Here is a 15,986-nt window from a genome sequence, read left to right as displayed (position 1 = left end):
GAGCACAAAAATATTACACAAACCCAGCATTTGCATTTCCTTTCATGTAACTGACAAATAATACCTTAAGTCACAGCCTCTCAAAATTTTAGTTTGGAACTTTGTCTGTTTGAGGCAAATGCTAGGATTTGCTTTTCAACTTTAATGTCCACAGCATCTGCTACCTTAACTCAAAATTTCAGGTCTGTGACACAGGAACAACTCTGCCAGCTTTCTGGAGGCAAGAGTTCCTCCCACTCCAGCATGGGCATTTTCACCTGGCCAGATATGGTCAAAAGCCCAGTCAAGCTCAAAAGAGGAATTGGCATATCACAGCCTCCAAACATCAACTAGTCTGCCATACTAAAGGCTAAAAGGCTTAATATGTCCCTTTTGATAGGGAGTGCAGTGAATCATTGCTAAAAACCATAATGTTAGCTGTCAGATCCTCCTGCTTAATCTGAGCTGGCCCTTTTGGGAGCCCAATATCATCTAGACTCTGGGTCCCAGCCCGCAAGAAAGGGAAGCTGGTTCAAATCTTACATCCCTGTGCTTTCCACTGATGCTGTCACCATCATTCCAAAAGGTCCAGCCATTTTAAGAGACTATGACTAGATCTTTTGTACAAGATTTGTTAAAGAGCAGTGCTGACGACAGTACTGGAGAGCAAGAGAAACCAGAATAAGAGCACTGCTTACCTCTTCTCCACTGTACTGCTTCAAACAGTGCAAAAATCGGCAGGTGTTCGACAGCCAGAAGGACACTGTCTCAAAGTCATCTCCTCTTTTCTGGAGATAAAAACAAACACACTTCAGCACAGACTGGCAGAAGAAATAAAATAGAATGCAAGATATACAACTAAATGGCAAGATGTACAACTAAATGCTTAAAGTACCCTTTCTAGTAGATCCTCATTCTGATGTTTTGCAAAACTTTGTGTTACAGTAATGTATTAGGAAAACAAGGGCTTTGGCAAAGTGCCAATTAACACCCTCCCTCTTTTCCTTAGTATTTTTCACAAATATGAATTCCTCCACAGAGATGATCTTTCTGTGCTTTACAGACCCATCCTAATTGCTCTGGGCAGAAATCAAAGGGCAGTGTGACTGTATTCCCAAAATACCCAATGACTCTTGTGAACAGCCCAGTGGGGAAGACTGGAATGATACAAAGCCAGCAGGAGGAGCAGGAAACAATTCAGTTTAATGAATCCCACTTATATCACAACAATTCTGGCAGCCTGAAATGGAAAATGAAACAAAAACAACAAACCCTTCTCACCAAAGAATGCAGGCTTGAGTACATGCTGAATGGTTCTACAACTCCACAGTGTGCACTTCTTTCACTTAAAAATGTTCAAAAATTCCTATGGATATCTAAGCTCCTGCAGGATTGTTTATCAAGTATTTTTTCAAAAATTGTAGTTTGATTAAGGGCCTGGCTTTTGACACATCTCTCTCATACAAAAAATAAAAAAAAACATGTAAGCATAAAACATGTTCATGTCTTAATAACGCCTTCAAGATACACCTGGGCTGAACTCTCCCAGCCAACACCTTGAAAAGACTTTGGGCAGTAACATATTATCATCAGTGTAATCTGTAGGTGAAGCAAATGAGGAATCTGTTAACCAAAACTGCAAATGAAACTGTTTATTTAAGTGCCCTGGAGAAGATAAACAAAGACTCACTCTGCAAACTCTGACTACATCCAAAACTTTATAAGCTGAGCTTCATAGGAGGGAGACTACTCAAAACAAAAAGGTAGTTCTTTTCCCATTAATTCAATGCATCTCTGCTGCTATAGGGATAAAATGCCAGCAATATAATTTGTTATTTTTTTAACACAGCTCTTGGGACTTTAGTGGCAGTTCACTGATGACAAACCCAAAGCCAATTCAATGAAAGCCTTTTCCTCATTCTCCTAACATAAAACCAAAAGCAAATTTAAAATTAATGGGTTTTTTCCTTAACTAAGCAGACTAACTAACCTTTAACACTTTTTTGATGCCATTGATAGTGGAAGTCAACAACGACCGCACTTTCTGGTCATCATTAAGGTAATCTGCGTGGCGCACACACATGAACAAAATATATGCTGGGAGTCCTGGAATCAGGTTGACAGCTACCCCACGTGGTTTCAGCTCTTGGGAAAAACAAACACACATTGTCTTGTTAAGTGTCAAGTCATTGGAAGATGTTATATGAGGTAATTGCAACCTCCCCAGTTAATAGCATATACATGTATATATATATATATATTTGGCCAGTGAAAACTCAGAGCAAAACTAAGGGCCACTTTCTTGGTAAAAGAACAGAATACGAAAATATAAGTGCCTGTTTAAAATATGCAGGCATGTTAATATGTACTATACTCATCAGGAAGGACAATTAGATTACAATACACATTTAGGAACTGTAGATAAATTGAACACTGTCAAAACCAAAATAAGCATTCCTAATTTGCATTTCCTAATGCAAATTCTGTCGTCTTATCATTAATTTTTCAGATTGTATGGAAGCAGAGAAGGCCACAAAGGAGAAAGATGCTTACCTAAAATAAGATTCTTGACAAGTTTTTGTTCATCCTCCTTCTTGTATTCCAACATCCCTTGGAAGTCCTTTTCCTTCCGTGGAATGTTAACTGGACGAATAGGTTCATCAATGATTTGTCCAGGTGATATGTTCTCCATCTGGCCCACTTCAGAGAGAGAATGGAAAGAAATATTACATTTTCCAGTGAAACTAATACATGCCAGAGACATTTCTGTAACATTCCTTAGGAAAGTCCTGGCACCAGGGTAGAGAATATTAAGAGCAAAGCTGAGAAAACTCATTGGTTGAGAAAAAGGTGGTTTAGTAAGAGAAGGAAAAGGGGCTGGGGGGACAGGAAGCAGAGCAGAGGCAATCACCCATTATTAACCCCCACCCTGAGGGAACTGATGTCCAGCCAGTCTCAAACAACAGCTACCTTGTGTGGAAAATCCCCTCCTGTGGTTCCTGACATTAGGAGGTGCAGCACATGGAACATTGCTCTGGCCAGCCTGGGTCAGCTGTCCTGGCTCTGCCCTTGTGCCCTCCCACCTCAGCTTACTGAGGGGACAGAGTGGGGAAAAAAGGAAACCTTGACACTGTCCAGCTCTGCTCAGCAGTAGCCAAAACACCAGTGTGTTCCCAGCAGTGTTACAGACTCAAATCCAAAACACAACATCACACAGGCTGCCATGGTGAAACTTAACTCCCTCCCAGTCAGACCTACTGCATCTTTCTAAGTTAATCAGGCAATAAACACAGATCAAACTACACTTTCAGGAGCATTTTCCCACTCTGTATTATGTATGAACATTACTATCATCTTGTCCAGAGAAGTAACTGAGCAATATTGTAAGATTTTTTTACAAAACCACTTAGTTGGAGTAACTAACCTTCACATTAAAAGGAAAACTGGGTAACTCATTTTTGCCTGGTTCATATTTAATACTGCTTTTCTCTTGGCAAAACCAGATACTGTCTTTGAGTTCACAAACACTGCAGGAAACCTTCCTTTACGTTTGAATACTTTCTGCCTTCAGAGAAACATCAATCTCCTTTTCTCATCTTCTGAAGGTTCATAAAGGAACACACAGAGATCTGAGCATACATCCTGTTTCTGCAATCGACAGAGGCTAAGGCTACTGAAGACCTCACAAGTGCTAAAACAGATGGGTATGATGACAACCAGACCACAATGTAAACCAAAATCTTTCTCTCAAAATATAAAAGTACCTTCGAGTTCACCAATCTTCTTAGCAAACACTTTCAGCTGCTTCTTTAACTTGCGAACAGTTTTGTCCTGCTTTTCCAGCTGCTCCATTAAATCCTGTAAATTCAAATAAGGGAAAGATTAAGATATGGGACAATCCTGGACCATGTGACAGAGACAAAACCAGTGCTGTTATAGAGTTACGAGGCAGTGAGGAAAGCTGAACAGAAGTGCCATCCTCTGGCCAAGGGTTGCAAGCTGGTACACTGCCTATAACACAAGCCAAATATTGCAAATATTATTAAGTTATATGCAACACTCAAGGCAAAGCTCATAGGCAGGCAGATTCTGCAGACGCTCAGAATGAGGTCAGTTCATACAGCAGGAGATATTTTGCTGCAAACACATCTCCCTAATGGTTCCTCCCTGCTCTTCCAAATGCCTCACGCAAATTATTTTCTTTATTATTAAACAGCTATTCCATATTTCTGCATCATTTATTCCTGTCTTTATAACTGACTCCTTATTCAGACCTATCCATTTTATCAGAGGATGACAGAGAAAGACCTTAACTTGCACTCAAATTTACCAAATCAAACATCCAAACACCATTTCTTGCTGTCATCACATTTCCTTGCACTGAAACCGGTTTCCTACATGTTTTTATTCTGTACCTGAATAACATCTAGCACCTAAAAGTCCTATTCTTTTAATAAACTGTATTTGTCCTTCAAGGGAACACTCCCCAGAAATCTATCTTTGAATAGTTCTGTGACATATCTGATGCAGTACATTCATAAAATAATTGTTTCTTTAAAAAAGGGAAAGTCATCCTAAAGAAAGCAAAACCCCAAAGCTCATCAACCTGAAAGCATTCCAGGTTAAGTGTTGGAAAGCAGCTTAGAAGAAAAATCTCCTAAGCACAAGGATTATTCTAGGCACTGGTAGGAACATAAGGGATTGTGAACTCCCTGCCTCAAAAGCATAATCTGGGAAACTACATCTCTTCTGAAGTACTGAAAAATTTTAGTGCAGCATGGGCATAAACCTTAATCACACAGTAAAAGAGTTTACAAGCTGATACAATGTACTTGAGCAGTAAGATATTAGGCCTGTTGACAACAGAATGAAGGCCATGCTTCACATCTAAAGCACTGTTCAATTTCACAACAGAAATCCTATTAATAACACTACATACTTGCTGTCAGATAAATCAAGTTCTCCTGAAACTAACAAAAAGATACATGTAAGTTCGACAGACTGTTTCGAATGTATCAGGGATGGGATATGATTTCAGAACAACCTCTATGTGAGGATGAATAAAGTTTTTTCTATCGTTCCTCTAAACAGATTTAACAGATTTCATATCTCATTAAAATCTGGAAACTCATAAATTATATTCTTTCAAGCTCACATATGGTGCTGTCTTTATTACTGTGAAAATATTATCACCAATGTCATTCTTTATATTTTGCATTTCTAAAAAATATTAAAATAAGAATAAATCCAGGCTATGACTGGATTGCTGGCATTATTCACTTTGGTAAGGATCTGTATGATCAGTCCTCTAATTTTCTGAACTGAATCTAACTGTATCAAAGTTTCAAAATAAAGAGTAGTTTTGAAAATTGAACATCTTTTGCATCATGTACCTCTTTTCTAGGGCAGTATTAAGTAGTATTCAAAAAGAAACTGCTTTGCTCACAGCGCAAGGCTCGTATTAGTAACAAAACTGTGCATCAAAAAGAAACACAGATTACACAAAGGACACTAAGACTAACAAAACAAGCAGTGAAGGAAGTAATTGGCATCGTGAAGCTCTCTGCAGGGGGATTTCCTCTGAAAGGGAGAAAAGGAGACAGCCTGCTTTTCAATTAGTGCTTCAGAAACAGCGACCCGAGACAACAGAAAACAGGGTTCACGTGAGCTACATACAATCATCCTCTTGTAAAGGGAAATCCGGTACAACTGATACTTCTTGGGATCATCTGCATACAACTCCTCATAAAACTGCAAAAATAGGGACAGGATTGGTTTTCTCCCTCCCTCCAAGCCACTGAAACTTCAGTGAGCACTCTACAGATTAAATCAGAATACAACAAGATCAAGAATCTTCTGCTTTTAGGTAGTCTAGGCCTTAGTTGTGTTCATGCCAGCAGCTCTCAGAGAGAAGCTGATGTAGGTGAGTTGCAGAACAGTCAGATCTTTTAAAAATGGGCTGTACCAGGACTGTGAAAGCACGGAATACAACCTTTGTGAGAACAGGGACAGCACATTTTCTTATGCTAATCAAGATGGGATTGCAGTGAACACTACAATTCTGACATGGCATCTGGAAAACTGCAAATTGTTTCCACTCCAGGGCTAAGAGTGGAACTGAAACATACCCTTGGCTTGGAGTGGACTTGCAATACTCAAACATCTGACATGAAATACTGAGGAACGAGTCTATATTTAACAAGTAAAATTACATTCGGTGTATTTGAAAACAAAGAGAACTCCTCTGGGATATAATTACATGACTGTTTGTTGTCTTGGGAACACAATGTGATGAGTAGGTCTCTGGGGGAAAAATGGCTAAAAATTGTAACATATGACTAAGCAGCAGGAGGGAGCTGCTGAGACAGAAATATTTGCCATCTACTTTTGTGAGAGACTGCAGCTGCTGGGGCAAACTTACACTTTTAGCCAGTTCTCTAACATGTATCAGCTGAATTATCTGATACTTTGCTCAAACTCTTTGGTATTAAGACAAGAACCCAACAGTGATAACTTCTGTCATGTACATTAACAGGAAACACTACACCTTGGCTTGTTTGGAGGAAGCAATGACACTCACAGCCAGGATTTGTCTGGCTGAAGTAGCTTGGCTTCCCTTTACCAATAACAAGCCAAATATATGCCAACTCAGGTCTCTCTGGAAGATTTCCCCAGAAATGAAGTAGCTCACAAGGATGAACATACTCCTTTGTAGAAGAAGGTAGGGAGTTTTGCCCAATCCTTCCTTCACACAAAAATGTTGTGCAGTACACACATGGAATACCAGCTACTAGCTAAGTGACTTCTAACCAAGTTTCTTTTTATGGAACTATTTATTTTTTCAAAACATACTGAATAGCTGGAGCTTGTAAAATGGTGCATTATCTGTGTAGCTTCAGGCAGGGAAGAGAGAAATGAAAAGATAAATTACATCAAATAATTAAAGAATTACATCAGAGTTTTTCAATGAAATAAACAAACTAACATATTTCAGGGGAATATGAATAATGCCCCTCCTTGGCATTATTAGTTTTATGACTTCCCTGGATATCAACATTCTATTTAGCCAGGACTAAACTCACCAGCTGGAAGCTGGGATCCATAAGCTTCCTCCATGCCCCAAACTTCAAACCAATCTCCTGAAACATGATTACTTCAGGAGCAATCACAAGCCTCTCTCTCCCATTAGCTTACCCTCCAGAAAACCACCACCCCTGTGCAATTTTTTTGCAGGAAGCTGCCATCTGAAAAATGATAAGAACCTGGAGGTGTGGCAGGTGTGTGAGTGCCCGTGCCTGCTCCTGCAGCCTCCCTTCTCTTACCAAGTTCTCATTAGTGAGCCGGGTGATCTCGTGCTGCAGGCTGGCTTCGATGCGCGCCTCGGGAGGCAGCTGCAGGTTCTGGGCCAGCAGCTGCTGCTGCCGGTTGTTTTCCTCCTTCAGACTCTGGATCTCACCTCGCAGCGACTCCAGCTCGTTCTCGTGGCTCTTCTTCTGCGACTGAAGCTGAGACTCCAGCAGCCTGAGGAGGGTGAGCAACAGTTTGTGTGAGCACGCTCAAAGTTACATCCCCGGTTCTCAGAGGGAGTGTAAAGCTTTAGCTGCTGCTCAGGAACAATTAGCCATGGCTTGCAAAGGAAAATGAAAAAGGCAGAGTACTCTTTAAACCCTTTAGTATGCCTTCTAATTAAATTAAGCTGGCATGATCAAAAAGTGAAGAGAGAGAAGCTAATTGTGACACTGCCCTGCATTTCCTTTGACTGTACAGGGTGCCACTGTGGCAATAAATGTGAAGTTAAGTCTTCTCAGATTGACTGAAGGGGCTTTAAAGAGGTTTTACCTCTAAACAAATCAAATATTCCCAGATGAAGATGACACTATGGTCATGTAAGTTAGCACATTGCAACATTAACACTGGAAAATATTTTTAGAGTTAACTTTTTCAGTCAGAAACCATTTAATTCAAAATCATTTAATTCATGCAACCAAATGCATGTGGATAATCTTTATTTTTGCATTAAACCCAACATTTTTCAGAGGGTTGTCCTTAATGCATAAAAGGTCAACAACAGAATCAGACTCAGGACTGAAATCCAGGAGCTTTACCCTCACCACTAACTTGTTCCTTCCCCTTGGGCACATCACATCTCAAGTTTTTCTCATTGTGAAGTGGGGATAACACGTACCAGCCTCCTGCCAGGCAGTGCTGGGGGATCCACTCCTGCTTGCAAGGCACTGTCCAAGGGCTCTGACTCATAATTTTGTACATACACAGGAAATGACAACACTAGTGACTACCAGTGTTCAATTAGACAATATTTCAGGGTTTAAATATGCATAAGGCAGGAACACTTATTAGTAACCAGACTGATGAAGCACACAAGGGCAAACAGTCATTCACCTGCAATGCTCTGCCATTTAATATAAAACTTCTTGTCTTTACAGTGCCAGGAAAAGAGGCAAGAGAGCAAACCAACTCCCATCCTGTCTGCTGCAGAACACTTGCTCTAGGTTAGATCTTCACAGGGTTACACAAAAATGTTAGGGGTAGAATGTGTTAGCACCAGAAAAGGAAAGACTTTAGTTATAGCAGTCATTGCAAAATACCACTTTCTGTAGTCACTGCTACCAAATGCATTCACTGGGGCACCCCAGAGGGCTGGTGCAGGGAATTAGGTGTCAGGGCAGGACTAGGAAGCGTTTTGGAAGTCAGGGACACCGACGAGCACACAGAGCCAGAGCACCCCATGACCAGCACAGTCCTTGCACAGACCACAGTGGTCCCACTGGGGCTTCAACAGCACCCTGAGGAACTAAAGATTACTTCTCTTTTGTGGTTATTTTGTGACTTACATTTTGAATTTGGCATGAAGAGACATGGGAGAAGAATGTTTGATTTACTGACCTTGAGACGCAAGGAGAGTAAGACCCATTTCAGTTTGAAGTTTAAGAGTACACTGATGCTACTTAAACAATAGTTTAATAATTACTAAAATGATTGTACTTCTTTAGGCTGAAAAACTGTAAGGAACATCAATTTTGAAACCTGGAGTAAAGGCACACTTTAGTACATGGCTACAAATACTTTCCAGCTGTGGAGCTTCTGGTATTTTACAGTCTACTTTTGTGCAAGAATTCTTATGAATTACGTATTGGCTGTTGTGCCATCTTAAACTTTTTAAATGATAAAACCTGACAAGTAGGAAGCTTTGAGGACTAGGTTTGAGGAAACTCCTTAATTTCTAATTATTTGTGTTGAATTTTTTTCTAACTGTTAAAGCAATAGAAGTACTGTAGCTAAAGCAAACCCATAGCAAGGGGCACAGTTAGCTAGAAAAGAAGATGCAAATGCAGGAAAAAAAACAAAACATTCTGAGAAGTCTGGTAACCTGTTGGCTTGTTTTAACCCTTCATAAGCCAGCCAAAGTTCTCCGTCCTCATTCAGCATATGATAGTCCTGGGGAGATTGCCTTTCAAGAAAGGTGTTTAAAAAAATACAAGAGATATATGTGATGGTGATGAGGTGACATGGCAAGGACATTACACACTATATTACAGTTACCATAAAAGAGAAACAAAAAGCTCTAAAATTAGCTAATTACTTTTCTTGTTTATGTGTTTTTCTTCTGCATGATGAAATTCAGCTCTCAGTGACAGCCCAGCTGGTTACAGCATTCTGTGCTGTTACAATAAACACATTGCCACAGACTATTGTGACCACTGAGGTTCAGAGGGTGACAAACCAGCCTGGAGGATGGCACCCAGACTGGGCCACGCAGCAATTAGAGGCTAAGAAGATGGAAATCCAGAAAGCTGGATTTTACATTTCCCCATTATTTCCAAATCCTTTCAATACTGCACACAACAATTTTACTAATGAAATCAAATTAAAACCCCAGCTATGAGTGTTCTCTAGACACACATGGATGGAACTGACTCAACACAATATACACAGTGCGTCACAGCAGACCCCAAGTGATCACAAAATAAAGAACCCATACCTGTTTGTTTCCTTCAGTCCAATATATGCCTGGGCTATTTCTCCTTTGTCTTTCATCTTCTGTACATCCTCCAAGAGGATTGTGGCATCTGTCATTGTATGCTGGAAAAAGAATGATAATTTCCAGTAAATTTAACAACATAACTGCTCCTTGAATCCATGTTTTCTTCATGTGCAACACTAATACTTGAGTAGCCACATTAAATAAGTGTGGGTATCTGAGCAAGAGGTTGGTCCATAATTTCTGGGTCCATTTGGTTTACCTTTTAAAATTAATGCCTACAAAATTGTCAACTATTGGTCTGTCTAGTAAGTTCTTGGAGTCTCTGAGGTCGAGATGACCCTGAGATGTCAGAAAGTCCCTTTTTCCCAGCCCGATGGTCGAAGGAGGAGCTGGAATTCCTCGGCTCTGGTTCTCAAGGTTGTTTATTTTCTCTTATCTAATATATTCTTTCTCCAACATGTGGAGGTCTGTCTGGCAGGTCGGTCTGCGGCAGACTGACCGCCCTTGGGGCGGTGTTATCTTTTTATACTAAAAACTACGCGTACTTTATTTACAATAATTTTCCAATACCTATCACCTATGTTAGACAGTCTGTCTCTAGTCTAAACCAATCCAAAAGTGCCACCATCACAGCAGAAGATGGAGGCAAAGAAGAAGGAGAAGAAGGACAGACCACGCCCAGATTCCTCCATCTTGCCTCCTAAATCCCCATTCTAAACCCCCAAAATTCTAATATTTCACCCTGTGACAAATTAGCTATCATTCTACTTAAACTCTCGTGGCTTGTAAATCTTCACATAAAGCTGGTAGTTTGTTCCATGGCCTAAAATCAAAGCCACAGGTGTTTTTGACTGTGTGCCAAGGTCTCTGAGCCCCCTGCCAGGGGCTCGAGTCAGCCAGGGCAGCCAGAGGAATGTCCTGGGTTCCTACAGTAAGTGAGTACTTATGTTAATCTCTTTCCATTTGTTCATCACATAAAATGAACAAAATAAATTTCACAGAATGTTGAATTTGCATTTTATTCAAATTATCAGGAACAGCTGCTAATACTAAAACTGAAGCAGCATAGTTTTGCCAGCTTAATTCTATTTAACATTTCTTAAACATAGCATTACATGGAGTTTTTCAAAGCTCAAAAATAAGAACTATTTCTCACTCATGTATTTTAAATACTCTGTCAAAGCAGAAAAGAATTGACAAGGGCTTGAAATTTTCTACTTTAGATAGCATCATAGTACCATTTTGTTTCAGTTTTGGATGTTTATTATGGCACTTTTGCTTTTTCTTCAGTAAAACTTGAAATACTTAAGCTGTTTATAGTTACCTTGGCCAGTCTGATCTGAGTCATTGCCATGGAGTACCACAGGACTTTAATGAACACAAGAAATGGAATTCTAACATTTTGACTTTCAAAACAAGCAGATGCTGTTTTCATGAGCACAATTTTGAAAAGTATTTACAATAACAGCTTTGAGGACAAATGATGGAGCCTAGTTCTCTATGTCTAGTATGATTTGTGTTATCCAATATGAAAAACAATAAAATATGTAAGCTCCTCAAAGAATTATTCCAAACATCTTTATGAGAACTTTGAGGTTTTTCTACTATTATTTTACTACAGAGTAACACTGCTGTATCTCACCTGCCAATCTATCAAGCTTCAGCAGTCTGAACATCTATAATTTAGAGTCAGATCAGTTTTTTATACCCTTACACGTATACAAGTAAATTTCCTAATCAAACATTCAGCAATTCCCATCCATATCTAGAGATGACAATGTGAGCCCACAATGTTTCTTGCTTGCTGAGGACAGCAAACACTCTAAAGTAAGGTACTTCTTCATACCACAGACACTTAATTTGTTGTGAAACATAGGGGTTTTGCAAGTTAACAGAGGGCTGGTTCCCAGATCACAATGCTCCCTGGATCACTGTCCTTACCCCTCAAACATACTCAGCAAGAAACATGATGGAGCTGACTAGACCAATTCCTAAATCCCTCCTTTCCTATTCAGGTTGCCATAAACCAACAGTTCAAAACTGTTAAATCTGCTTGTTTTGAATTAACTTGTCTCCTGTGCAAAGCATGAAAATGGGGATGCAGAGGTCACAGAATCAAGGGAAAAGTTATTCAATAATAGCAAGATAAAATGCATGATGTAAATGTAGGCTACTTAAGAGGCAGGTTAATGACAGCTCAATATTGTTGAGGGTTATTTTAGCATTTAGAAACTCTGGTTTGTAACTGTAGAAGAAAATGTGTACCTTATCCTCCTGGCAATCAAATTGGTAGGCAAGAAAGAAGAGAAACAAAACATTAAAAAATCTGTCTTTGCTGCAGCTGCCCAACCTGAAAAGCAGAAGCTATCTGCAAACTGGCTGCTGGCCATCCCACAGGTCACCTTCCTATTTCCCTCATACTCAGCCACTGTAAAATCAACACTTGCATCCCACCATTGCTGAGAAAGTTATTGAAAGATTCACTAAGTATTTCTTTACAATGTTCTAAATACTACAGAAAAATGTGTTCTGTTTTCTTTACAGTCAATCATTCAAAACAAGACTTACACATCTTCATGCACCACAGATTCCCAGTTTACTTAGGACAAATAAAGACATAACTTTGCAGCAGCAAAGATGACATATCTGTTCATTCCTTGCTGCAGTTATGAAAGACAGGATAGCTCAGTTCAGTGGAAATTACTAGTTCCTTGATTTACATGATACCTTTTCAGGTTGAATGATTCTTATTTGCAAAGCTATTACTTCCCTAACTATGTCATCAGAGCTTTTTATGTGATGTGCATTTCAGTGGTTGTAACCTGCTCTTCTTTCTACAAAAGCACATAGCACCTATCAAGCAATAATACAGAATTTAGAAATCCTCAGAGGTTATCTTTACAAAATGTTACTGACTAGCAATCATACAGATGTAGAAGAAACTGTACTATTAACTGAAAGGAATTCCTGAGAATTCCTTTCAATTTTGCAGTCCAAAGGCACTAGAGAAATGACACAGCTCCCAGTGAGAATTATTTGTGCAGTGTTAGCGGGGTCTGGGGGGATCAGACCTTTTGTACAGCCTGTACATCTTCACATGAGTGCTGGCAGAGAAACCCCAGACTGGCTGATTAATACAAACTCCTAATTCAGACTGCTGTGATTTGTGTACTAACAATGGACCTGTGGATTACACTTAGAACAGTTTCCAAACCTAGACTACTTTCTTCCACAATTTCAAGCAGGCTGTTAACAAATAAAGCATGTTAATGACGTAGGGTAACTCTCCTACCCAGTGCCCCTGCTGAGTGTGATTTACCTTGGGCTGAATTGCCTCTTTCTGGCTCACAAGCTGAGACCTCAGGATGAGAACTTCCTCCTTGCGTACTTCGAGCTCTTCGCTGACTGAGGTCAGCTGGTCCAGGAGGACTCTGTATGCTGGGGCACCAGGAGCAGTCACCTCTGGAGCTCGTGTCTCTGTCAGGGCCTTCTGCAGCTCATTCAACTCATTCTTCAGTTTTTTGTTCTCAGATTCAAGCTCTTGACGCTGCAAGAAAACAGGGACAGTTCTGTCACCCAGCACCCATGGTAAAAATGATGTGTAGCTGCAAGAAATCCATCAATCTCCCCTGTATCCCTGACCTCTTGACTATGGTCAATGTGGCTGGGAGGAGTTCACTAACAAGACTAACCTTTTGCCTGAAATGCAAAACCAGAGCACACTCACATGAATCAGACAGATTTGATGGCAAACAAACAAACAAAAAAAAAAAAGGTCAGCAGGCTAAGAAAATTCTGCATCACTATTAGGAAATATTTTTAGTTTTAGTGGTCTAAGATATGCAGTAATTTAAATAATGATTTTGAAAAAGAGATCTACATTTATCACTGTATTTTTTGCTCAAATTAACTTGCAAGCTGTACTAAGTATTTTAATAGAGAACTCCCCCTGGCTTAGGGGATCTTTTTGTTTTGCATCCCCAGCCACACATTCTATACCTCAAAAAGAGCAGTCCTTCAATGAAATGACTGCTGGGGAATATTTGTTCTAGTTTCCCCAGCTACTATTTGGAAACAGGAGGGCTGATGTAATTTTTTATGCCAGTACATCTAATTGGTGGCAAGAGTACTACTAGAAAACCCCAAAAACCTCTGTTTTAGAATTACCTTGAGTGACTCATACTCCAACTCTGCACCTCTTATGGGAGGCCTTTCTTCCTCCTATGAAAGAATACAAACAAGTGTGAAAACTAAAAATCCTTCACTGAGGTAGGAAAACAATAGAGAAATTATTTTCTTTTAAAACTGTAAAACACTCTTTCTGGTACAGCTAACTTCTGTAGTTAGAATATTATCACTGTCTCCTTTACTTCTGACTTTTTGACACAGAATTGGTTAATATTAATAAAATCACATACTGTCACTGGCAATGCAACACAGCAGGATGAACCCCAGCATGCTAAAGAAATTCACTGGTAAAAATGTAATAAGAAACAATTGCCAATACTTTTTTATCCATAATTTTTTAAGAACTTAAGGAGACCAAATTAGGAGAATTTACATTACAGTCAGCTAAGGTGTCTAAGCCCAGTGCTCTGGCTAGGCATCCTGGTTGAAACACTTCTTCTGCCTAAAATGAACCCATTCTCCCCATCATTTAAGTAGATTTCCTTACGGCTACTCCTTAATAAAAACAGCCTTTCAGCATTTTCTTTCTTTTTAAGCAAAGTCCCAAGCACATTTTGTTCCTGTTGTCTTCCATCAGAGGATCTCCAGGACCCTGAAAAACTAAATGACCAGTCCCTAGAACTAAGCACCAGTATGAAACTCATCATTAAACAAAGCAAGTGCTAGAGGAAGATGAAGATTTAGTGAAAGCCAGTCAGCATTCACAGAGCTACTGTTTCACAAGAAGGGACACTCTGGTGTCAGCATTTCATCAGCTGCAAGGAGTCCACCTTGGCTTTAGCACGGAGAGCCTGCTCTTCCTTCCTGTCCAGCTCATCCTGCAGGGACTGCTTCTCTTGCTCCAGTTCTGAAACCCGTTTCTGCAGCTTGAGGAACAGAGACATGTCCAGCGCTGCTTTTTTCTCACTAGGCTCCTGCTGCAGAAACAACAGAGGGAAGTCAAGAGGTATTCCCCTTCCACACCACAAGGAAGCACAGCAGTGAGTAAAGATGGGAAATAGACTGGGGAAGGAGAGGAACACAGAAATGTTACTTGATTCTGAGCATTGACTATCTAAAATATTTCATGAGCTATCAAATACTATTTTAAAAAAGGATTTACTAGTAGAAAATGTTTCTAAGCCTAAAGCCTAGCAAAAGAAAGCACTAGGCACTACCTAGCAGACAGAAGGTCTATAACTAAGCATACCTTATAGTCTTACTTGTTTGAAGGGGGGAAAGTAGAAAAAAGAAAAAGTTTGTGGTTAGACTCACCTGGAAACAACTGTAAATAAGGGCTTTTTTGTTTGTTGATTTAGTTTTCGATGATTTCTTTAGTAAGTTCTTTAGCTAAAGAGAAACCTCTCTGGCAATTTGAAGGTTAATTTAGTGGGATGCAACACAAAAAATTGGTAACAGAGAATATATTTTCTGCCTTTTTCCTTTTATTGTGCTAATTATACAGCCTGTTTCTGAGCCTAATTCACCAGCTTCTTCACTATTTTCTGGGCAAGGACCAGTGTTTGCAATCTGAAGGTGCATTAGAAATTGTCCATCAGCCTTTTTGTACTTTATGTACTGAGAAGATCAAAGTATTTACTATGAACTGTACCATAAAATCTTAAAGCCTATAAAAACAACTAGAAAATTAATATTAATGACTGCAGCAGACAAGCAAGCACAGCCATTTCCACTTCATCTCCTTTTACTGTTGAGGGGAAGAGTCATAAACCACACCAACAGCTCAGGCAAAAAGAAAGAGACTTTTGAGTTTTCTGACTTACTTGTTTGCCTTGAGGTGGGCCCAATTTTTTAAAGTGGTTTTGTACAATTAATC

The 15,986-nt window shown here is 39.7% G+C and overlaps 1 protein-coding gene across 3 annotated transcripts in view; it reads right to left on the bottom strand.

Moving 5' to 3' along the window:
• The window catches only part of MYO5A (myosin VA), a 98,674-nt gene that overhangs the window by 8,185 nt on the left and 74,503 nt on the right, over positions 1–15,986 (bottom strand). The window contains exons 26-35 of one of the 3 annotated variants that reach the window (XM_064388427.1): positions 14,941–15,084; positions 14,150–14,203; positions 13,302–13,529; positions 9,980–10,080; positions 7,302–7,500; positions 5,656–5,730; positions 3,744–3,837; positions 2,533–2,679; positions 1,970–2,124; positions 678–767 (exon numbers count right to left, since the gene is read on the bottom strand). In XM_064388427.1, the coding sequence (XP_064244497.1) occupies positions 678–767; positions 1,970–2,124; positions 2,533–2,679; positions 3,744–3,837; positions 5,656–5,730; positions 7,302–7,500; positions 9,980–10,080; positions 13,302–13,529; positions 14,150–14,203; positions 14,941–15,084 (1,287 nt within the window). Of the gene's footprint in view, positions 1–677; positions 768–1,969; positions 2,125–2,532; positions 2,680–3,743; positions 3,838–5,655; positions 5,731–7,301; positions 7,501–9,979; positions 10,081–13,301; positions 13,530–14,149; positions 14,204–14,940; positions 15,088–15,986 lie in introns of all 3 variants that reach the window. The other 2 variants (XM_064388425.1, XM_064388426.1) reach the window with 2 other exon arrangements.

The sequence above is a fragment of the Passer domesticus genome, chromosome 14 (assembly GCF_036417665.1).
Source record: "Passer domesticus isolate bPasDom1 chromosome 14, bPasDom1.hap1, whole genome shotgun sequence".
Lineage (NCBI taxonomy): Eukaryota > Metazoa > Chordata > Aves > Passeriformes > Passeridae > Passer > Passer domesticus.
The sequence above is the reverse complement of the archived record's forward strand: the minus strand, read 5'-3'. Positions and strand labels throughout refer to the sequence as shown.